General features: G+C 41.2%; 1 protein-coding gene across 11 annotated transcripts in view; it reads right to left on the bottom strand.

The window, feature by feature from the left end:
* Positions 1-25,202, bottom strand: part of LOC134205857 (proton channel OtopLc) — a 235,334-nt gene that overhangs the window by 29,393 nt on the left and 180,739 nt on the right. For 6 of the 11 annotated variants that reach the window (XM_062681510.1, XM_062681506.1, XM_062681511.1 and 3 more), the window contains 3 exons: positions 2,420-2,604; positions 2,140-2,360; positions 1,725-1,853 (listed from right to left, as the gene is read on the bottom strand). In XM_062681510.1, the coding sequence (XP_062537494.1) occupies positions 1,725-1,853; positions 2,140-2,360; positions 2,420-2,604 (535 nt within the window). Of the gene's footprint in view, positions 1-1,724; positions 1,854-2,139; positions 2,361-2,419; positions 2,605-21,962; positions 22,314-22,771; positions 22,950-23,105; positions 23,219-25,202 lie in introns of those variants that run through there. The other 5 variants (XM_062681512.1, XM_062681513.1, XM_062681515.1 and 2 more) reach the window with 4 other exon arrangements.

Raw genomic sequence — 25,202 nt, 5'->3', positions numbered from 1 at the left:
CATCCGTGAAACAAATAAATTGACTGGAGCTGTTGAAAACCGTACCCCGGCTGTTACACCCGGCTCTCCGCATGACACCTTCTAGCGCAGTGTTGAACAACAGGCACGAAAGTCCATCACCTTGTCTTAGTCCCCGGCGCGATTCGAACGAACTGGAGTGTTCGCCCGAAATTTTCACACAGTTTTGCACACCATCCACCGTTGCTTTGATCAGTCTGGTAAGCTTGCCAGGGAAGCTGGCAAGCTAATCCCATGAGATTAGCACAGCCCAAATATTGGCCGATTTGGCTGAAATTTTGTCCATAGCATCAGGGCATAAAATAGAACAGAATAAGAATTTTTTTCCATGCTAATTTGAGACATCCTAATGTAGACCGTGGTTTAAACATCCATTATCTGCTGTCTTAAAGCTTTGGGTTCCGTGCTAAGATTTTTTAGAGGTCCTGAAGCGCGTTCCGCCATTATTTGTTAGCTGTCCGGAAACTCCACTTAATCATGCTTCCAGAGCAGGCGCGCTGCCTGTCTCGTATTTCTTTACGTTCACCCGTCGTTTGATTGCGACTGTGTACAGTTCTGAAAGCAGGTACCGCTTGATGCCACTGGCCTCAGAAACCTGTTCCAGATATTGTCTTGTTCATTCCTCCAGTCCATTCGATGTACAACGTCTTAATTATCCACTGGCATCAACAGCCTTTGTAATCGAGAGCGCTACGAGCGTCCCCGAAAGTCAAGGAACGCATAGGTGTTAATCTGTATGAATCACAAGGACATGAACCATTTTTTTTTATTATTAGAGACTATGGTATGTAGAACTTAATGACTTGGATGGCCTGAAACGCAAGGTTATTCAAGGCAGCCTGTTGGTTACATGTATAGACCTTAACACCCATACTCCAGGGAATTTTTGAATGACTTGAAACGGTACAGTTATTGAAGGTGAATCCAAATTGGTTTCTTGAATCAGACAGGGAATGAACCATTTAAAAATATGTCATCTCTTTGGTTACGCGTGTAGACTTCAAAGCCTATACTCCAGGGAATTCTTGGATGAACTGGATAGGAACAGCTATTGAAAGCGTATCCAATTTGGTTCACTAGATCGAATAGGATATGAACCATTTAAACAAGAGATACCAGCCTTTTGGTTACCCATGTAGACCTATACTACAGGAAATTCTTTGATGACCTGAAACTGAAAAGCTATTGAAGACATATCCAATTTTGTTTTATAGCTCAAATAGGGCATGAACCAGTTTTTGAAAGAGATATCAGCCCTTTGGTTATGTGTGTGAATTTCAATTTCTTGGTTACGCGTGTAGACTCCAAGGAATTCTTGGATGACCTGGGATGGAACACTTGTTGAAAGCAAATGTTGAAGATGCAAAACAGCTACTTAGTTCTTGGGGTTTCTAAGAGTGCCTTTTTACTTTTTGATGACAGTATTGCTTAACATTGTTTTTAAGTCAAGATAGGAGGTGATGGATGAACGCAGTGTACATGTTAGTTCCTATTATTACCGAAAGAAACGATAGTTCCCCGGATAGACGGATAGTAAAAGATCAGGAATAAATAATTGTTAGTTAAAATGCACACACCAACTGTTATATAGAATATCACCACCACAAACAGGATTGGGTTAGGATTCCAGATCAAAATCAGAAACACACGCATGGCATCCGGATAGCTTGAGAGCACCAGACAACCGACGAGGATTGTGTTTGTACCTGGCGCGGCGGCAGTCGGGCGGCAGTTCGCTGTTGCTGACCGCTCCTGCCAGGACTACCGCTACTAGTACCGGCCGATCGTTTCTGCGACTCGCGCACCAGGTCCCGTTTCTTCTTCGGGTAGACTTCCTTTTCGGACACCGGCACACGAAGATGCGTTACAACGACATTTCAGGTGGTGATCGGTTTTTGGTTTTGTTATTTGTTGTTATGCGATTGTGTTTGAATGCGTGTGAATGTTGTTGGTTTTTGTCAATCGGTGGTCGAAATTTTGAAAAAGAATAAGACATAATTTAGCCAAACCGATAAGAAGAGAACCTATATCAGAATGTGCATTAGAAACGACTAAACTCGGAACATACGCGGAGATGCTGAGAGCTCTCTCCCTGAACAACTAATGAATGCGATAAATCACCTGATAGGGGCTGGGTTTCCCCGAGTGTGATGATGCTTTGCCGGACTTTTCGTCCTTTCCTTTACCGCTGTCCTTGCCGGAATCCTTACCAGCATCCTTGGTACCGTCCTTGCCGGAGGCATCCTTTCCGCCGGCTTCCGCGTCACCCTTCTTTGGCTTTTTCTCCTTCTTTGGTTTCTTTTCTTTCGGTGGTTTTGGTTTCGAGTTGCAGCAAGAGCTCTCTGTTGATTGGTTCAATTATCAAATTCTCAAATTTCAAATCTAAAACCATATGGCTTACCTTGCAGCAGGAAACAGAACACATACAGCAGGAACAGGATACTCGCTCCGTATAGGTAGGTGAAGAACCCTTCGTAGTACATTACGGGTAATCGGTGGGTCGTCACGTCGCTGATTACGTATGCGACGCAGACCACTATCAGTAGCATGGCATAGACTAGACTAGTTACGATGAAGAGGGACGTTCTGGAAAAAAGAATACAAAAACGGATGGAAACGGTTAAAATATCAATCGAATGAAGAGAGAATATCATTATCGTATCAATCGAATGGATGTAGAGATGTATAGATGAATAATTAATTGATGAGAAGGAGAAAAGTGATTTGGCGCTTCGGCTATGTGCGATGAAAAAGCATAGCCCGCCACCATGGTTTCGCCTGAAGGTATGCTACATTTGTATGACTTGCATGCTATTTGAGTGTACAGCGTAGAAGCTTGTTCGATGTTTTTGATTGGTGTTGTGCCATATTCGTGTAAGCTACAGCCGATTTGTGAGAAGTTAATAATTTATAACGTTATTTTTTTTATTGTATTTATTAAATTTAAAGCTATTAGCAAAAAACAAAGCTTTCCATTTTATTCAAATTATTATTCTTTTGAATTATTTATTTATTTAAAAAATCTCAGCTGCAGTGGGATCATGGCTTGGCCAAATTTGAAACTTTGGCAAACAAAATCAATTTTCAATATTATGGATGTAGTCGAGGGATGAATTCCAACGAATTTTTGCCTTGGGTTGTTTCAAATCACCGTTCAAATCTAGGGATAATGTCCATGCAATCGACTGATGCAGATGCTATTACAAACATTTGAATTATTGGTTGATATGAAGCTGTGTAATTTTAAATTCACAATACCTTGCATAATGCATTTGCAATAGGGGAGAAGACGGCTTTGGCAGGTTTTGTTCTATTATTGGCAGAGGGGGTTTTGTCGACCAAATTTTATGAATTTTGGTCACAATATTCTTTGATATGCAAAGAATGTTTTGGCCAAATTTGAGCATAATCAGTCATAAAAAAAACCCCTGACAATAATAGAACAAAACCTGCCAAAGCCGTCATTCCCCCTATGTGTTTAAATTTCGAAATCATATTTTTCGTCTATCGAATGTGTTAATAAATATATCTAACTTTCTTTTTGTAGTTTATTCTGCCAGTACTGCCGAGCTACGTGGACCAATTTTAACCATTGATTTAACTGAATAACTTATTTCAGTGGCGTAGCCAGAAAATTGGGCCCTCCTTAGCCGTGCGGTAAGACGCGCGGCTACAAAGCCACACCATGCTGAGGGTGGCTGGGTTCGATTCCCGGTGCCGGTCTAGGCAGTTTTCGGATTGGAAATTGTCATGACCAGAGCGTAAAATATTCATCTTCATGAAGCAACTTCGGTCCGAATATTGACAAACATCGCATGAATATTCAAAACATAGAATGACATAGTCAGACGACGACTCCACGAACTCATTCATTCGTCTGTCACTGAGTGTGTTTACTATGTGCAGAAAAAAATATAATTAGCATTGTTTATGTTGATGTTTACCGTTGAAAGTGCCTCGCGGATGAAAATCGGATTCAGTTCTATGTGATATATTACTTTACTCATTTGAAACGTGTTCAGATTTCAGATAATTTATCAATTTGTAAAATGTGCATAAATATTCAATGACTAATATTCAACTGAATATTGACTGTCCAGAGCCGACTATGAATGTGTCGGAAGTGAACTGACAAATGAAGAAAAATGTAATTCACCAAAAATTTTCGATTATTTTACACTCTGGTCAAGACTTCCCTGGGCATAAAAGTATCATCGTGCTAGCCTCATGATATACGAATGCAAAAATGGTAATCTGCCTTAGAAACCTCGCAGTTAATAACTGTGGAAGTGCTTAATGAACACTAAGCTGCGAGGCGGCTCTGTCCCAGTGTGGGGATGTAATGCCCAGATTAGAAGAAGCCAGAAAATTGGTCTGGGGGAGGCTGTCTCTGAACATTTTTTTTTCGAAAAAAAAATTCTGCTTAAAATTTTGTCTCTTGGAGGGGGGTGTTGAGGAAATCAAGTAAGCATTGGAACCGGAAAAAGAAAATTGTTTTTTATTAAGTACAAATTAAAAGTCCGAACCAGAAGAAAGAAGGGTTTTGCCCTCCAACAACCGTAGATAATCCGGTAGTGCTAGCAGAAACATATGTATATCTATATTAGGGTGGTTCAAAAAAATAAATTTCGCACCATTTCGTGTCCTCCCAAAATTTAAGCCCTTTTGGATTAAAAATTACTTAGCACAAGCCGTTTTAGGTTTGTGTAGATATTGCTTTGGGAAAAATAAATAATTCATTCGAAAGCCTGTAGATCTCCACCATAGCTTTCTATTGCTTTAAAATATCACATGTCACAGTAGAATAGTTTCCTAGTCTACGCCTAAAAGGGGTCGAACAGATTTTTAATTTTTTTTATTTAAAAATTAAAATATCTTACAATTGTGTTAAACATCAATATTATCAGAAACAAGCTACAATAAATTATGCAATAAAATGTGTTTCGTCGTAAAATAAGACGTTGACCAGTATTTTTTAAACGTTTAATTGTTTTATATGTGTAATAAAGCTATCCTAATTAATCTCTAATAACGAAATGGCTTCATTTTACTATGATACTCAACGACTTATAGAAGTAATTCATCAAGATCCGGCTGAACTGTTGATTTCCTTGGGCTTGCTTGAAGGTTTAAATGCACCGTCTTATTTGAACCACTTGCATCTCTTCCACGTTGCCGCTTTTTTTCTAATTATAAAACATTAATTTTTCACTTCTACATCAATAACTTCGTCAAAAAAACTTAAAGCGATCAGGAAAGTACCAAAGTTGGTTGGAAAAAGCCTTTTCTGCCAGAAGACTATACTGCTTCTTGTAGAACCCTTTCAGATCGTTGATAAACTCCTGGATAATTCTTGGAGCAGTTACAGGGGCCGAAAGACGGAACTAATATTTATTTATTTATTTATTTATTAGTACACGATCTTCGACCATGTCGCACAGATTGCTTCCTTAATGGCTAAATTATTCTAATTCTCTAATCCTAGCACTAAACACATTTTTGGACAGAATAAAATCGGACTTGTTACAAACATCGTTAAAAGAACGCAAACACAAATCAAAACAATTATTGTATCCAAAGTTTGTGCTGTGAAAAGGGATCACAAATAAAGGCGAGTTTCGCAATCTGCGTGAGGGAACATTCCAACGTACGAGCTCCAATAGCTCGGGACAATCCAGATTCCCTGTTAGGAGGTCGATGATAAACAATCTCTGCATTTTTAGAAGCCTGGCGGAAAGTGTTTCCAAGTCGATCAGCTTGCAACGACTTGAATAGCTCGGAAGGATAAATGGGTCGTTCCAGGGTAGCTGTCTCAAAGCAAACCTAATGAAAATTGGACCAGGTAACATGGAGACCAAACTGATGAAGCGTATTCTAAAATGCTCCGGACCAAAGAGCAGAACAGTGTTTTTATATTATATAGTAAACATCGCTGAAGCCGGCAGCATGACGACGGATAAATCCCAGCACAGTGTATTCTTGGGGGCAGCAGGGACTTTGTCCAAGGGCTTGACGACCCCTTCCCATGGCCACTGCGAGTTAGACCGGGACCATCGTCCCTAACCCCTAATCCCAAGGCGTCAAGCGACCCGTGCCGAGGGGATGCATGGCCAGGGGTGAAATAATAAGCTAGGCATTTAACGGAGCCTTTGGGGTACCTGGGCACCCTCCACAGTAATTGTCCCTTACCGCGTCATGCTGGGCTCTGGCGTGGTGGACCTCTTTTCCCGAGCAACTCGTGGGACCAAAATGGAAAACCAAGTCAATTCTTCAATTAGTGGTAGTAGTGTAGGCGACAACCCCTACGCAAGAGGTGGGTTGTTCAGGTCTCCGCCTAGGAGGCCAGAGGCAATAGTCGGCAGTTCAGTGCGCAGCGCCAGCGTGGGTCACTCAACCTTCCTCTCGGCTAAAAAACGCCGGTTATTGACGGCCCATGGCTTGTGGAGGCGATGAACCGCAAACGCGATGGGCTTTTGGCCTTCGAGGTGGCGACGGAACAGCTGGACGCCATCATCGACTTTGCGTCATCGAAGCATAATATCAGCAAGAACCTCAAGAGGAGCTTGCAGAAACTTCGAAAGTCGATGCTGGACACCAAGCTGGAGAGGGCGGTCGGGACGGCCAAGTGTAAACCCATGAAATCGGTGGAGTCGAGGTCTACCCAGACTGAGGCCCAAGGATTCGCGGACTCGGGCAAGGTCGAATCGACCGAAGGCGTGCCAGCGAAGACGGTGGTACCAAAGTCTACCCAGACTGAGGCTCAAGTATTTGCAGGTACGTCAGGGGTGACTGCTTCAACGGAGCAGACACAAAACAGGAGACAGTCTCCAGGGATGAGCTCCCTGGGGGCCGCTCCAAAACGCGGAGGGTTACTACCCCGAACAAGGGTAGTGGGGCTGGGAAGCTGAACCCCGGCCTGGTACCTCCAAAACCGGGGGAGGAAGGACATGGAAAGGTCCGTCCACTCAGGAAAGACGGTGGTAAGGGGTTACGGCAGGCTGAGAGCTCTCAGCCGCACCAGACCAGGGAAATAGAGGGGGATGACGCCTCCTGGACCCTGGTCAAGAACAAGAGGAAACCGAAGACGTCAAGGGCTGAAAAGAAGGCGCAGGCGAATGAGGAAAGATGTCTAGGGTAGGCGCCAATAGCTCCAGGGGCGAAGCCCTAGTCATCAAAACGGACGAGGCTAAGTACTCGAACGTTTTGAAGGCGATGAGGAGTGACGTCAAGCTCGGTGAATTCGGCGCCGACGTACGTCGAATAAGACGTACCCAGATGGGCGAGATGATCCTCGAGCTGAAGCGGGGCGTCTCGCAAAAGGGCGCCGCCTACAAGAAGTTGGCGGAGGAAGTTCTAGGCGAGACGGTAAAGGTAAGGGCACTCACTACGGAGGTGAATCTAAGGGTTAAAGACCTGGACGAGATCACCGAAGTCGAAGAGCTCGTCACGGCACTGCGGCGACAGTGTGAAGTGGAGACGCCCACCGCAGCCGTTCGGCTACGGAAAGGTCCGGCAGGGACGCAGGTAGCATTGGTGAGGTAGTCAAGTTAGGGAGCGTCAAGGTGGGATGGTCGGTATGCCCTGTGGGAATATACGAGCAACCCGAAGTTTGCTTCAAGTGCCTGGAACCGGGGTACAAGCAATGGGACTGCAAAGGCCCTGACAGAAGCAATCTCTGCCGACGCTGCGGATTGAAGGGACATAAGGCACAATGCTGCACGAACCCTCCCAATTGTTTGATTTGTTCCAGCAATGCTGTGAACAGCAAGCATCCCATGGGGGGTTCGAAGTGCCCGGCGTTTAAGCGTGCTGCAAAATCACAGTGCAGGTAACGCAACTGGCTTGCTCGGCCTCGCCCGAGTGTTTGGTGTGCGCAGGTTTAGAGGAAACGGCGGAACACGTGTTGTTCGTGTGCTCATGTTTTCGCGCAATGCGTGACCACATGCTTGCCACATGTGGTCTGGATACTACCCCGGACAACCTAGTTCGGAGGATGTGTAAAGATGAAGTTGGCTGGAACGCCGTTTTATCGGCTATCGCCCAAATCGTCTCGGAACTACACAGAAGGTGGCGTGTGGACTCAAGGATGGCTAGTTCAGTCGCAAATAAGAGGTGGTCCAAGGGATCGGAGTCGGCTTCATGGGTCATACCGGTGCACTATGGTCCAGGATACAGATTTACGCGGAAAGATGCATTTTTCTCCAAAACTATATTTTTTAGAAAAAACTGTTGTTCTACAAAATTGTTCGAAATAGTAAGGCCATTATTATGGTTTCACCGAAAAATAGGGTGGCCCATCATTAAAAAAAAATAGAAAATTTTTTTTTTATTTCTCGGAATATTGACATGTTATGTTCTACAAAGTTGTAGCGTAGCTTATTCCAATCAATTTCGCTAAAAAAAATTGTTTTGTGGCTCTTAAGTTGGCTGATTTAGAGCAATTTTACCTAATTGGATTAGGGTGTACCTTAAAAAAAAACAGTATTTTTGATCTACTTTTTTTGTTTTAGATTTCTCGAAAAAGTCATGTTCAGGTGACTTTTAGAGCTCAAAAAAATGCAACTTTTGATGGGTAAATATGCTCAACATCTTTTTCCGATCAAAAGTTATAATCGTTTTTCTGTCAAAATTACATTTTTTCATAAGTTGATATCTCCGGTTAGGGCAGACCAAAAAAGTATTTTTACACGGCATTTGAAAGAGAAATTGATATTCTTTATTATGTCAAAAAATTGGGGATATGTAATTTTTTTATCTCAAGTTTTATCAATTTTACTAAAATCATGCTTTTTCAAATAAATTATTATAACTCGACAACGGAAGAAGATACAGACGATATTCTTAAAGCAAACCACGTGTTTTGAAAAGCCCCAAAAGTCTTTAGAACATGACATTCGTGAGAAATGAAAACTAAAAAATCTACAGCTTTAACACTTTTTATAAGTTTTATCATTATCATCGTATCGCAAGATGTACGAGAAAAGATGCATTTTCGGTCTGAAGCATACTTTTAAGAAACAAAGTTTGTTCTACAAAGTTGTTCTGGATACTTGGGCCCTTATTATAGAGTTACCGAAAAGTAGGGTGGACCATTTTATAAAAATGTTAAATTTTTATTTTTTTATTTTGCGGAATATTGACATAAAATGTTCTACAAAGTTGTAGCGCAGCTTTTTCCAATCAACTTTGCTATATAAACTTTTTATGTAGCTCTCAAGCTCACTTGTTTAGAGTAATTTTACTTACCAGGATTAGGGTGTCCCTTAAAAAACAATATTTATGATCTGCTCATTTCAATTTTTATTTTTCACGTGTGTCACCTTCTGAAGACTTTTGGGGCTTTTTAAAACGCGTGTTTTGCTATAAGAATATCGTCTGTATCTTCTTCCGTTGTCGAGTTAAATCAATTTATTTGAAAAAACATGATTTTAGTAAAATTGGTTAAACTTGAGATAAAAAAATAACATATCCTTAAGTTTTTCACACAATAAAGAATATGAGTTCCTCTTTCAGATGCCGTGTGAATATATTTTTTTGGTCTGCCCTAACCGGAGATATCAACTTATGAAAAAAATGTAATTTTGACAGAAAAACGATTATAACTTTTTATCGGAAAAAGATATTGACCATATTTACCAATAAAAAGATGCATTTTTTGAGCTCTAAAAGTCACCTGAAGACGACTTTTTCGAGAAATATAAAACAAAAAAAGTAGATAAAAAATACTGTTTTTTTGAGGTACGCCCTAATCCAATTAGGTAAAATTGCTCTAAATCAGCCAAATTAAGAGCTACAGAAAAAGGAATAAGCTGCGCTACAACTTTGTGGAACATAACATGTCAATATTTCGAGAAATAAAAAAATATTTTCCATTTTTTTTTATATGATGAGCCACCCTATTTTTCGGTAGAACCATAATGATGGTCTTACTATTTCGAACAATTTTGTAGAACAAATTTTTTTTCTAAAAAATATAGTTTTGGCGTAAAATTCATCTTTCCGCGTAAATCTGTATCCTGGACCATAGTGCGGTGGTCATGCTCTGTGGTCGAACTCGATCCTTTTATCGAACAAGTGGCCGCGCGAAGAACAACATGGTATCGTCGCTTTCGCGGCGTTGATCAACCGGACGGGTTCCGAGTCCGAGGACGGAAAGGAGTCCTCGTCAAGGCTGGGGCAGGCGTAGCACATTGGAACAACTCAGAAAAAAGACGGTCAAAACCTCATTGTGGCGTTTAATACAGATTTAAAATCATGATTTTTTCATAGAATGTGTTCAAAAAGCTGCCCGACAAAATCTAGAGCGTGAAATCCACTATTATGTTTTAATGCGATACCCGAGCAAAAAAAAAATTTATGAAATTTTTTTTTTGTTCGGGTTTTTGACAATGTTTTAGAATATTGTGTTTTGAGAAATTTTGCTGAAGATACTGTATGTTTTCTTCCTAATTTTAAAGGTTGAATCGTTGTTTTTCGATACTGTTGTCTAAAACTCATATAAAAATCGATTTTCAATATTTTTAAAATAAATATACAACATATCAACACGTTTTATATCACAAAATAAAAAATGGCACTAAAATACGATCGTTTTCAGATAATATGGTCTTTTTGATTAGAATTTCAGTCAAATAGAACGGTTTTATTGAAAAAATAGGCTAATTTCTTGATTAAATATCAGCCTTATAGGCACATGTTGGCAACTAGATTTCCGTTATTCTAACAGCTGATTTTGTATAAAAGAAGCCAGTGGCTAAAGCTCAGTTGGGTCTGATGGAGCTCACTGATTTTTGTTCCAATTTTTATAGTGTAGTTTTCGATAAATATTTCTCTTTCTCATCATATACTTATTTCATCGGCCTTATTGTGGATCTATTTATTATTTCTATAAGTAGGATGAGCGTACCCTTTGCTTATAATTCAGTGCCTAATTTAGCCAACTTTTGAAAAACATTGTTGTCTAACAAAATCGATTGGTTTTAGAAGTAAATTTGACTAAATAATAAGTGTATCTTCATGAGAGCACTGTATCTTCAAACACCACTAGAACCACTATGGCCAAAACTCGGTACTGTACCCGTATAATACCTTATTGGTTAAGATACTTGCACCTTACAGTTAATCGATAATGCGGAAACAACTGCCTAATAATCAATTAAAGGCAAATCAAATTAAAACAAGAAAATTAGTATTCTTATATTTTACTTACTTATCATGTTTGAGCGCATATTTCTATCTTTCATATCTTAAGGAAGAGGAATGCTTTTTTGTGAGCGGGAGCTATAGCATTTTAGTACTATTTTTAGTACAAACTGGATACAGGTGAAACAACCTATTTTTTCGAAAATAAAACTTTAAAAAATTGGATCAAAAATCAATGAGCCTCATCAGACCCAACTGAGCTTTAGCCACTGGCTTCTTTTATACAAAATCAGCTTTTAGAATAACGGAAATCTAGCTGCCAAAATGTGCCTATAAGGCTGATATTTAATCAAGAAATTAGTCTATTTTTTCAATAAAACCGTTCTATTTGACTGAAATTCCAATCAGAAAGACCATATTATCTTTAGCGGAGACGAGCCAGCCTCGGGCTGAAAGTCTCTTTAATAAAGACAAAAAAAAAAAAAAAAAAAAAAAAACCATATTATCTGAAAACGATCGTATATTAGTTCCATCTTTTATTTTGTGATATAAAACGTGTTGATATGTTGTATATTTATTTTAAAAATATTGAAAATCGATTTTTATATGAGTTTTAGACAGCAGTATCGAAAAACAACGATTCAACCTTTAAAATTAGGAAGAAAACATACAGTATCTTTAGCAAAATTTCTCAAAACACAATATTCTAAAACATTGTCAAAAACCCGAACAAAAAAAAATTGAAAAAAAATTTTTTTTGCTCGGGTATCGCATTAAAACATAATAGTGGATTTCACGCTCTAGATTTTGTCGGGCAGCTTTTTGAACACATTCTATGAAAAAATCATGGTTCTAAATCTGTATTAAACGCCACAATGAGGTTTTGACCGTCTTTTTTCTGAGTTGTTCCAATGTGCGTAGGCACCGCGTCGGCAAATCCCTCTGTGTGCTGGCGAATAGGCCCTATCGCAGAGATGTTAATTTGGGGTGCTCGCGGCATCATCATTCTTGATACCAGTCGTGCAGAGGGAAGCAGGCGCGAAGTCGACCCTTTCCCCCTTCCGAGGACATGGGGCGTGGTAAGGCCACCTGGAAAGCCGGCAACGCGCTAGCACGATACCATGGTGTTCGTCTAAAAAAGCGAGTTACGATGTTCGATGATGCAAGGACACGCAGCTAACCTCGAGGGTGCGTTGTGCACTGGCCCCCCTTTGAAACATTACTTTCTGGTTGTACCGAAGGGACTATGGGCTTGGCGGCAATGGAAACGGTTTAGCGGGTCGGGGATGTAGTCCTGCCTCCCTCGGTGATCCCTAACCCCGCACTTCCTGGTCAACCCAGGATGTCTGTTGAGCAGATTCCCCCTCCATTGCTAAGGAAGAAAAAAAGGGAAAGCAGGGACTATGTCCAAGGGTTTGACGATCCCTCCCCAGGCCATCTGCGAGCTGTGGTGCCTGCCTAGGATGTGGTGGGGTTTGACAGTGGGCTCTGTTAAACTTCTATGAAGAGCTGCATGTATCCGCCAAAGCGACCGTGCGCCGCTCAAAGCGCACAAGCCCAAGTCCTGGTGTTATAGGTGGGACGCTAAACAGACCTGACACGACGGCCTTCCGACGAGACAGCAGGTTTGCGTAGGCCCAATAAGCCGCCTTTAGAAACAACCATTACGAACGACATAGAAGATAATACGACTCGATACAATCTGCAACAACCTAGGCGACGATATTTAACATCATTGGTCTCTGTGACTTTTGTAAAAAAGTTCTATTTTGGAGTGAAATGATGCCTTTCGGTACATCCTTCTTGTACGAGAAAGGCAAAAGACAATCTCTAATGTTAATACATCGTTACAAAGGTAGGGTAAAAGACCTAATAGTGAAGGAACTATGTGCGTTCCAACATATGAATTTCTCTATTACACCTAATCCATACTTCATTTCCCTTACCTTGAGATAGCTCATTATCTTTATTTTATTCAGATCGTGCAATAATTGCATCGAAATCCTTAATTGTTAGCTGAAATCAATCCTTCAATTGCTAGTGCAGTGCTCCAATAGTTGCTGTATTTTATTATTCGTGTTCCTATAGTTGCGGATCCCATAGGTTCTAAGTGGAATTCGCAACTATTGGAACACTACCGCAACTATTGGAGCAAGTGAAAGAAAAAAATGAGGTATTTAAGATACTTTACCAGTTTAAATGAAATTCCAATGAAATTTTTGTTTCCATCGTGTTATAACAGGTCAACTAATTGATCGGTGATGTGGGTTACTGCGTTCAATTTGTTAACTCGGCACCAACATTTCAAAAGGGCGGAACTGCTTTTGTAAACAAGATCTTTTTCACTGATGGAAGCAACAAACCCTCGAACCCCGAACGTGAGAAGCTCTTGTTTGCAAAAGCAGTTTCGCCGTTTTGAAATGTAGGTGCCAAATTCCCTGAAAATCGTACTACTGCAACTTTAGGGACATCTACGGAACTTTTACCCCAATTGTATAAGCTATCCAATGCTTACACTGTGAAGAAATTGATAAAAATACGGATACATTAAGATTTCTCAAAAGTAACGCTTATTTCAATTTTGATAATAAATATTTGTTTTCTTCCAATTTTCCCCCGGTTCTTTTATGATACACATCAAGGACGAAGCTTCGACTAAAATGAGTTTTTTTTGGCAGAATTTGCAATTAACAGAGTTAAGTCATTTTATTTTTTTTTCTGTTTTTTTATGTATGCTTAGTTTAAAAACGAAATTTTGATGGAAGGTCCGGAGCCCTTAGTGTTATATACCAACTGACTCAGCTCGACGAGTTGAGATAATGTGTATATGCATTCTGCAAGTACTTCTGGAAGAATTTACGGAGGAAGTTCTGAAGAGACTTTGGGAGGAATTGCCGAAGGCACTGGAGGTATTTCTGGGGGAGCTCTTGAAGGGCAGCCCTTACTTTGTATAAAATAGTTCGGGAGATTCCATAAAGAATATTTTTATGATCCATAAATCTATATTTTGATCCATAAAATTTCAAATTTGCGCTATTTTTATCCTGATGATGATCCATTATTTTAGTAATATGATCCATAATTTTGGTCAAATGATCCATAATTTTATTTATATGATCCATAATTTTGATAATGCTTGTAAAGAAGGCCAACGAAATTATATTATTTGATCCACACATTTTTTAAAATCTATGGATCATTTAGCAAAATTTATGGATCATATCAACTATGGATCATTTGAACAACGTTAGGGATCAAATGGCCAGAATTATGGATCATATGACTAAAATTATGGATTATGGATCAAAATATAGTTTTTTATGGATCATTTTCCAAAGATTTATGGATCATTTGTCATTCGTTCATGGGAAAATAGCAAGAATTGTATTGTTTTTTTTTGACCATGTTCATGGAACATATTTTCCTATCAATTGCTCAATTTTAGCTTAGTTATGGATCAAAAAAATATTCATCATAAAATCTCCTGAACTATTTTATGGATTTATGGTAGCATTTTATGGAACATTCAGATGTTATTTATGGATCGTTCTTCATTTTTTATGGATCCATATTTATTGTTTACTAGTCGACCCGGCAGACGTTGTCCTGCATGGTAGGCGAATATGTGAGGTGTGAATTGCCCATGCGAAAGTTCCATACGAATCTTTATTTTAGTTATTCACGATTTACTAAATGTAACTTGTAATTTTCGCATGAAGAAATATCATATAAACCCGTCGGAGACTACAACGAATATATCTGCTGAAGGAATGAAGAACATCCATCCAGCCGTTTTCGAGTTATGCGGATACGAACACAGACCATTTCATTTTTATTATATAGATATGCAAAAGTATGTTTTGCCCTCTTGAAGGGTTTTCCAAACAAACTTTTTAATGAATTTTGTGCGAAAGTTCAGCATGTACTTCTTGAAGAATTCCTGAAGGTATTTCCGAAGAATTTTTGAAAAAAAAACCTTTGGAGACAGTCCTGCAGAAACTTCTGGAGGAAAAGCGAAGGATGTTCTAGAGTAGTTTGCAAAGGAACTGATGGAGGTGTTTTCTGAGCAATTTCTCGAGTAATTTCCGAAAGAAATCCTGGGAAATATTTCTTGAAGAACTCCAGGAGGATATTCTTGTGAAATTTCTGAAGCAATTTTGGAAGAAATTTTCAGAGCGATTCTTGGAGGATTTTTCGAAGGACTTTCCTGGAAGAGTTCCTGAAGAACTTCTGGGGAATTTTTTTGAGAAATTTTTGGGAGAATTTTTGGAGGAACGCAAGAAGAATTTTCCTGAGAAGTCCATTAGGAAGTTCTCAAGGATTTTTTGCAGGATTTCTTGGAGTAATTTCTGAATTAATTTTCAGGCGAGCTTTTGGTGAACGTTCTGAAACTCCTGGAGTAATTTCTGATGGAACTTTTTAAGGAATTACCAGAGCAGCTTCTGGATGAGTTCCTGGAGAAACACCGGGAGGAGACACCTGGAAACAATCCGAAGAAACAGAAGGATTTTTTGGAGGAACTCCTACAGAAATTTCTTGAGAAACTCCGCGGGATTTCTAGAAGAACGCCGTTATGAATTCCGGCAGGAAATTCTTGAGGAATTTTCGGGAGGGCTTATAGAGAAGTTTCCAAAGGAATTTCTGAAGGATTTTCTGGAGTAATTTTCGAAGGAGGAATCTCCGAAGGAGTTTCTGGAGGTATTTTTGGATAATCTCTAGGAGGATTTTCCAAAGAAACTTTAAGAAGAATTTCCTGGAAAAGTTCTAGAGGAATATTTGAAGGAAGTTCTAGGTGAATATCCGGAGGAACATTTGGAGGAATTCATGGAAGTGATTCATAAGAAATTTGCTGAAGAATTTCCGAATAAGTCAAGGAAGGGATTCCTTCCTTGAGAACTTTTTAGAGGAACTCTTGGACGAATTACTTGAAGAACTCCTGGAGGAATTTCCAAAAATAAAAACTCCTAAAAGACTTTCTGAAGGTACTTCAGATAAAATTTCTGGGGGAACTTCTGGAGGTATTTCCGGAGAACTTTTGAAACAAAATTCTAGAAGAAGACCTGGAGGAAGTTCTGGAAGAATTTCTGGAGGAATTCCTGAAGAAAATTCGGACGATCTTCTGGGTTAGTTTTCAAAGGAACTGCTGGAGGAGTTTTCTCATTCTCCTAGAGATATTTCCGGATAAATTTCAAAAGAAATTCGTGGGGGAGTTTCCAGAGGACGTCTTGGAGAAACTCCTGGAGGAGCTTCCTGAAAATCTTCTAGTGATTTCCAAACGAACTTTTGGGGAAATTCTTTAAGGATCTCCTGGACGATATTCTGGAGGAACTTATGGAGAGATTTCAGAAGGAATTTCGTAAGGAACTTCTGGAGAAATTCCTGGAGGAATTTCTGGTGGAACTTCTGGAAGATTTTTTTTAAGAACTTCAGAAGAAGGATTGATTTGCGCTGGAGCTCTTGGAGGAATATCTTGAGGAACTCCATAGAACGCTCTGAAAGGATTTTCAGAGGATTTCTTGGAGTAATTTCTGGGGAAATATCAGAAGAACTTCTGCAGAACTTTTTGAAGAAACTCCTAGAGACAAATCTGCTATGGTCTCCTGGAAGAATTTCTGGTGGAACTCCTAAAGGATTTTTTGAAAATCTTTTGAAGGAATTGCCGAGCTCCTGGAGGAATTTCCTGAGGGAATTTCTTGGAGGATTTCTTCAAGAATTTCTGAAGGAACTTCTGGAGATTTCTGGAGAAAATTCTGGAGGAATTTCCAAAGGAACTCCTGGTGGAATTTGCTAAGAGACTGGAATAATTTTCGAAGGAGCTTTTGGAATTTGCAACGGAATTTCTGGAGAAATTTCCAAAGAAACTTGCTGAAGAATTTTCGAAGGAACGTGTGGAGAATTTTTGGGAGGAAATTCCCGAGGAACTTTTGAAAGCGGGCTTGGTAGTCATATGGCTACTGCTTCTGCCTCATACGCAGGAGGTCGTGGGTTCAATCCCAGGTCCGTTCCATTCTCCTACTTTGTATCTTTCTCTTTATTTCTCATGTTCTAGCAATCGCTAGAACTGGAAATGAACTTCCATACCGTTTCCATTACTATTCCTATACTTTCAACTTGAGTGTTCTAATAGTAATCTGCTAGAATTGGAAATGAACTATAGAGCTCGTTTCCTACATCCAACTAGAAATTTCATCAGTTACCTTGTCCTATCTATCACATTGGCAGCTCGTTAACCAAGACGGACCTCTGCCTCTCCAACCTAACCCAGAAACTCCAACAAATTCCGCATGAACTCGTGGCAAGTGCAGAGGTATATTCGGCTTGCAGTGGGCGAGTGATTGCATCATCATTTCCTCCCCCTTCCCAACATTGACTTGCATTCTGACGTGGCAGGCGCCAGTATGACCTAACAAATGAGATCACCAGTACTTGTACATTGAAGATGTGTGCTAGTCCCAAACAAACATCTGTTGGTTCCCTGTGCAAGAACAGCTGATCTGGTCATAATGGAGTAGTAACTATGAGCAGTCAATCAAGCTCAAGCTCAAAGCTCAGGAAATTCCCGAGAAACTTTGGAAGGAATTTCCGGTGAAGCTTCTAGAGGAATTGCAGACTCCTGGACGAATGATTTGAGGAACTTTTGGAGGATTTTCCAAAGAAACTTTTGGAGGAATTTCCTGGGGAAGCTCTGGAGGAATACTTAAAGGAACTTCTGAAGGAATTCATGGAGGAGTTTTAGAAGGAATATGCGGAAGAATTTCCGCAGGATCTCCTGGACGGAAAGGAAGAACTCCTGGAGGAATTTCCAAAAACTCCTAATTTCCAAAGAAACTGTTGGAGTAGTTTGCTAAGGAACTCTTGGAGGTATTTTCGGTGAAATTTTCAAAGGATCTCTTTGTGGAATTTCCAGAGGAAGTCCTGGAAGAACTCCTTGGTGATTTTTCGGAGGAACGTCTGTAGGAATTTTTGAAGAATCTTCTGGAGCAATTTCTGGAGAGAATCCTGAAGCAATTAAGTAATTTCCGGAGGAACTCATGTGGGAGTTTCTTGATTTACCCCTGGAGGTACTTCCGGAAATAATAAAAAAGAACTCTCGGAGAAATTTCCAGTGGATGTCTGGAGGGGTTCCAGAGGAGTTTAAGCAGGAATTTGCGGAAAAAGGAGTTTTCGAATGAATTTCCGGAAAAAAAATCCCATAAACTTTTCGGAAGAATTTCTTAAGGAATTTCCATACGAATGTTTGGTAAAGTGCAGTAAATTAAAAGTTGACAAACAAAAGTCTAAAAGTCCACGCCGATCCACGGCGCCGCATCTGATTGTAATCGATGTGACGCCATCACGTCGCCACCACCGACTGGAAATGTTCTATCAGGCCACTGCTGAAAATATGTATACTGACGGAAATTATGAGAAATAAATCACAATTTAACATTTTTTTCAATTATATTTTAGAAGCATGAAAGAAAATTCCCGAACACCCCTAACCCAGCTGCCGAAAGCGGGGTTTCTTTTGCTTGCTTATTTCGTCGTTTTTTGTCGTTACGTCGAACAAATTACGTCACAAATTTCTTACAGCGCTTGATTTTGGCGAGAAAATTCCAATTACGTCACTTTTTTGTTACACAAAACAGATGTAATATCAATATCTGATTTACGACGGCGATGATGTGCATCAAATCTGATGTGATATTACTTTTTTTTGCTGTGCATAGTGCACAAGCACAGCGAGCCCAGTAGCAGTTGCTTTCAAATCATATGGAAACTATCGAAATGTAATTCAAACCTGCTTGAATGGACTTTTGTTGGTTTTTAATATCAACTTCATAGAGATTTTTGGCACGGCAAATGCTGGGTAAAGCGTACCATTGGTACTTCGCGTACCTGAAGGAATAAAATAGACCCCATCTTGCGGTCCTTAGCCTCTTACCCAGCAAGTCCTAACCATACCTCCCCGCGGTGCTGGCCGTGATACGAGCAACCTTAGGGAAGATCGGGTAACCAACCCCGGTGGGAACTATGGTCGTATGCTGACAGTAAAGGGGGGTTTGCTCCTCTCCAAAGCTGCAAATCTTATAGAGCGTCTGTTCTCTATGTCAGGATCGGCTCACAACAGCGTCTGTTCTCCATGTTAGGGGCGGCTGATCATCGTCCGAGTGCCAGCGAAAAGTGAACCTGTGCACCATGGTCCACCGGAAATTTAGGGGGTTTGGTGTCAGGCCTTGCAAGCCATCAGCCTTTAAAAAATCATAAGCAACGAACAATCAACAAGAGTACGGACCGGAACCATCGGCGAAGACCACTGCGACGAAAAGGGACTAGCGATTGGAAACTCGGTTCGTGGAACTGCAAATCTCTCAACTTCATCGGGAGCACACGCATACTCGCCGATGTGCTCAAGGACCGTGGATTCGGCATCGTAGCGCTGCAGGAGGTTTGTTGGAAGGGATCAATGGTGCGAACGTTTAGAGGTAATCATACCATCTACCAGAGCTGCGGCAACACACACGAGCTGGGAACAGCTTTCATAGTGATGGGCGATATGCAAAGGCGCGTGATCGGTGGTGGTGAAAGAATGTGCAGGCTGAGGATCAAAGGCCGGTTCTTCAACTTCAGGATAATCAACGTCCATAGCCCACACTCCGGAAGCACTGATGATGATAAGGACGCATTCTACGCGCAGCTGGAACGTGAGTACGACAGCTGCCCAAGCCACGACGTAAAAATCATCATAGGAGATTTGTACGCTCAGGTTGGCCAAGAGGAGGAGTTTAGACCGACTATTGGAAAGTTCAGCGCTCACCGGCTGACGAACGAAAACGGCCTACGACTTATTGATTTCGCCGCCTCCAAGAATATGGGTATTCGCAGCAACTACTCACAGCCTTCCGCATCGGTACACCTGGAGATCACTAATGCAGACAGAAACACAAATCGACCACGTTCTGATTAATGGACGGCACTTCTCCGGCATTATCGACGTCAGGACTTATTGTGACGCTAACATCGACTCTGACCACTATCTGGTGATGGTTAAACTGCGCCTAAAACTATCCGTGATCAACAATGTTCGGTACCGACGACCGCCGCGGTACGACCTAGAGCGACTGAAGCAACCTGATGTCAACATTGCACACGCGCAGCATTCTAGGTAGCGCTGCCGGAAGAGACTGAACTCGATGGGCCCCTCTTGAGGACTGCTGGAACACAGATAAAGCGGCCATCAATGACGCAGTGGAGAACAACGTCGGGTATGTGGGACGAAGTCAACGGAACGATTGGTTCGAAAAGAAGATAGCAGAAAGATTTTGGAGGAGAAGAACGCAGCGCGGGCGGTCGCGCTGCAGCAAGGTACCCGGCAGAACGTGGAACGTTACAGACGGAAGCGGAGACAGCAGAAGCTCGCCCAGCTCTACGGCCTACGGAACCCAGTATCCAGAAGGTAGCTAAAGCCGGAAGGGTACGATGGGCAAGGCATGTTGCAAGAATGCCGGACAGCAACCCTGCAAAGATGGTGTTCGATTCCGACCCGGCAGGTACGAGACAGCGTTGAGCGCAACGAGCAAGGTGAGCAGACCAGGTACAAACGACTTGGCGAGCGTGGAGTGCACTCGAGGATGGAGAGATGCGGCCTCGAACCGTGTATTATGACGTCAAATTGTTGATTCAGTGTTATCTGTTCAGATGTAAGCTAAATAAACGAAAATGAACATAAAGATTTGTAACCTTTTTATTATGGGATAGATAAAATATTAATGAAGGGCAATGAAACGTCTTTGGTTAAGGTTTGGTTTGGTTTGGTTCTATGTAATATTTTTATTAAACTACTCACAGGTAATGCATTTGCTTCTTTTTGGACTACCAAATAACATAAAGTTTGCATAAATTGCGTTGAAAAGTAATTTTTTTATAAGTATTGCCTTATTATACCGTCTTACCATACAAAACAAAAAAAAACAACTTCAAGCACTTGAAGTTATCAAACGGATTTCGACCCTAACAAACATCAGAATAAAGATGAGTGAAGAGGTCGAGTACTCGTCCGCTTATATCAATATTTCAGTATTCATAAAGAAAAGAAAAACTGAATGCATTCGATGGACATGGCACGAGAATCTCCAATCGGCGCAAGCAGAGTTTCCTTTTTATGTAAACAAACCATTTTCCAAACACGCTCAAGTGTAAAATAAGTGCGCTTCTCACGACGTTCATCGAGTCCAAGCCGAGAGTCACATTTGCAACTGCCATCGTTTTTTCTCCACCGTGTACTCCATATTTGAATTCGTGGTTGTAGGTCAAGTCCCAGCTTCGTTGCACCACTAACGACCGGGATTTCAATCCGTGAACCCTTTGGCGGTATGTTTTTTACCTCCTTCATTCAGCAGCGTTGCATCACAACGAGCATATTTCGCTCTCGTGTTTTGGGGCCGCACCAACAGCACTGACCCAATTCAGTTCCAAAGTGGTTGGGTCTGTACTTGGGATATACGGACGGGAATGGAGTAGGTTGGTATCCACCTCGGAGACGTCCACTAGCCGCGCGATGGAGCCTCGCAGTCTGGAGGCGTAAAAAATACAATTACCATCGGAATCCTCGACTGAGTGACTGCCGGACGCACGAGAATGAGTGTGGGAAGAGAGTGGCGCTCGAAATCACACGAACCGGAGTGGAGAGTGTGAGGTCTTTGAGTGGCTTCATTGTTTGCGAATACTTGAAAATTGTTTTGTAATTCAAATGTCCTCAATTGCGAATTAAATTTCGATGCACAAAATAAAAAAGGGTGGCTTGAATGGAAATTTATACTAACTTTTGCAACGGCTTCGGCATCACATTTTTGAGTTCCATCTCCTTGTTGGCAGCGTTATCTTTTCCGGCTGTGTCGCTATGACTGCCAGGTCCACCCCCTACACCGGGGATGGCGCCCCCAAGGGTTCGACCCACCGGAAGCGTGGCCATGTTATCACTACTTTCCACGTCTACGGTGGCCACCTTCATCTCACCGGTGACCATTTTGACCAGCAAGCGCCTGGCCGGTTTGTCACTTGTTTCAACTGTTCACTGAATCTTGTTTTCTAAATTTTCACCAGAATCACTCTTTTTCCGTGGCTTTGATTTTCCGCCTTACCAGGACGACGACATCTTGGTCGGATTAGATTTACTGATGGGAAAGAAAATCACATTAGACACAACTCAGGAGAATCTTCACTTTGAATGCATCCCCAGGCAGCATTTACTTCGACTGCTCTTAGACACCCAATCCCTTTCACGCTAATGAAGTATCCAATTATCGAGCAAATATTCCAAGATTAAGGGATCAATCACCACAAGCTGGTTTTCCGAAACAGGATCTCACTCCCCATAATCCGAAACCAACGCACCAACCAGACGAACCAGGCTTCGACTCAAACCCCAAAACAAAATTCCCTAAAAGGAAGCAAAATTCGACGGTTCGTGCGACTCTGCTGGAGAGTGAGACCACTGACTGCGAAGGCACTCTTTCACGGGTTCTCTTCTTCACTGATTTGGATGCTGCGCGTCCGGATGCTGTGAGTGGCAGGGTCCTTGCCTCCACCGCTCGGGAAATATGCTTTTTCAGGATATTTTTTGTTCGCTCACATTTGCCTTGTTTCGTTTGATCGAACAAATTTTTCTTTCCCTGGGGTGGGGTCACAAGATCACGGATTTTTTCTTCAATTTGGGCGAAAACGAAGCTAAACTTTGTTTGTTTCGGCTATAGTTAGCTATCCACTATGAATATTTATCCAATCTTAAAAAACTTCAACAAATGCGCCTGAATTTCTGCTTCTGCGTGGCTTTATCACCATGCTAATATCATTTCCGAGAATGTAATGAATACGCATTGATTTCCACGCAAAATCCTTTGTTTAAAGCGACCACAAACTAGTTCTTCCCAGTAGTATAGATCCAATCAAGGGCAGAGATAGTTTACACAAAATCCTCGCAGAATACGCCGAGATTGCAGAAAACGGGTGCGAATCACGAATCGCCCGAATGTAGACTGAAAATAGCCTCGCAATGGTTCCGCCGCCTGCTGGTGTGCAGTCCTGTGAGTGTGATGTTGTTTGAGATGAATCTCTCGCTCTCGCCTCTCGATACCAATCCACCGCGCCCCTCTTCGGATCCGCTTGAAGGATGAGTTACCCTCCCGTGGTGCTTTTCTTCCACCCTTCGGACCGAACCGAACGTGATTCCTCTAAGGATGTTCGTTTCGTGTTGTTTTGCACTTCTTCCAGGGTAACCAGCGTAGTTTGGATTTCATTACTTCTGGAACTTAGAACGTCAATGAACATCTTTGGACAAATATGGCTTTGAGTTCTTTGATGAAACCTAATGCACAGCCTCATAAAGAACTTTCGGTCAATATTTTGAATTTATGTTTTTTTTTGCTTTGTGAACATTTAATATTTAGCAAACCACGAGATCCAAATAGATTGGAAACCCTAATTTTAGGGCTTCTGACCATCATAGGGTTGAACGTAGCTGCAAGCCATCAATTACAGGACTTTGATTTGCAGCACCACCACCACCATCAGTAACAACGGTGCACTTTTTTCTCTGTCTTTTCTTCGAGAAGGGTGGGTGCGCCGCTTGCTGACGGCAATGTCGATGTCTTGACACCGTTCAGGAGGGGGATTGAACTTTTACTCGGTACGCGGTTCCTTCCACCAATCTTGGCATGGCGGTACATTGTTGTGGCTCAACAAGGATGCATACTTGCCGAGGCGTCAATTTATAAATAGGTACAGGAGTTTTGTCGCGAAAAGACACGGAGGGAAACGCGAGCATTGAAGAGGATACGCATTTTTAATTATTGTAGCTGGATACGTGGATTATGGAACCAGTTTTCTAGACAGTCCACTACTCCTTAAGAGCATGAATTACCCGAAACATGATAAGCCGGTACAACAAAAAGATTAAACTGTAAAACATTTCATAAAGGTCAAGTGAGGAATCGTTTGCAGCAAAGATTCCATTACTACATTACGTCTAGAAATGAAAAAATGTATTGAAATTAGAATGAATTTTGGTTAAGTTAAATTTTTGTTTGAATAAGATTTTGATTAGGACTGGGTTTAAATTGGTTTTGTATTGGATTTGGATTGGATTTGGATTGGATTTGGATTGGATTTGGATTGGATTTGGATTGGATTTGGATTGGATTTGGATTGGATTTGGATTGGACTGGGATTGGAATTGGATTTGGATTGGATTTGGATTGGATTTGAATTGGATTTGGATTGGATTTGGATTGAATTTGGATCGGATTTGGATTGGATTTGGATTGGATTTGGATTATGATTGGATTGGATTTTAATTGGATTTGGATTGGATTTAGATTGGATTTGGATTGGATTTAAATTTGGATTGGATTTGGATTAGATTTCTGGACTTGGATGGGATTTTGATTGGATTTTGACTGGATTTGGATTGGATTTGGATTGGATTTGGACTGGATTTGGATTGGATTTGAATTGGATGTGGATGGGATTTGGATTGGATTTGGATTGGATTTGGATTGGATTGGTTTGGTTGGTTTGGATTGGTTTGGTTGGTTTGGATTGGTTTGGTTGGATTTGGTTGGATTTGGATTGGTTTGGTTGGTTTGGATTGGTTTGGATTGGTTTGGTTGGTTTGGTTGGTTTGGATTGGTTTGGTTGGTTTGGATTGGTTTGGTTGGTTTGGATTGGTTTGGTTGGTTTGGTTGGTTTGGTTGGTTTGGATTGGTTTGGATTGGTTTGGATTGGTTTGGATTGGTTTGGATTGGTTTGGATTGGTTTGGATTGGTTTGGTTGGATTTGGTTGGTTTGGATTGGTTTGGTTGGTTTGGTTGGTTTGGTTGGTTTGGATTGGTTTGGATTGGTTTGGATTGGTTTGGTTGGTTTGGATTGGTTTGGTTGGTTTGGATTGGTTTGGATTGGTTGGTTTGGTTGGTTTGGATTGGTTTGGATTGGTTTGGTTGGTTTGGATTGGTTTGGTTGGTTTGGATTGGTTTGGTTGGTTTGGATTGGTTTGGTTGGTTTGGATT

The sequence above is a fragment of the Armigeres subalbatus genome, chromosome 1 (assembly GCF_024139115.2).
Source record: "Armigeres subalbatus isolate Guangzhou_Male chromosome 1, GZ_Asu_2, whole genome shotgun sequence".
NCBI lineage: Eukaryota > Metazoa > Arthropoda > Insecta > Diptera > Culicidae > Armigeres > Armigeres subalbatus.
This window is presented reverse-complemented; position numbering and strand designations above follow the sequence as displayed.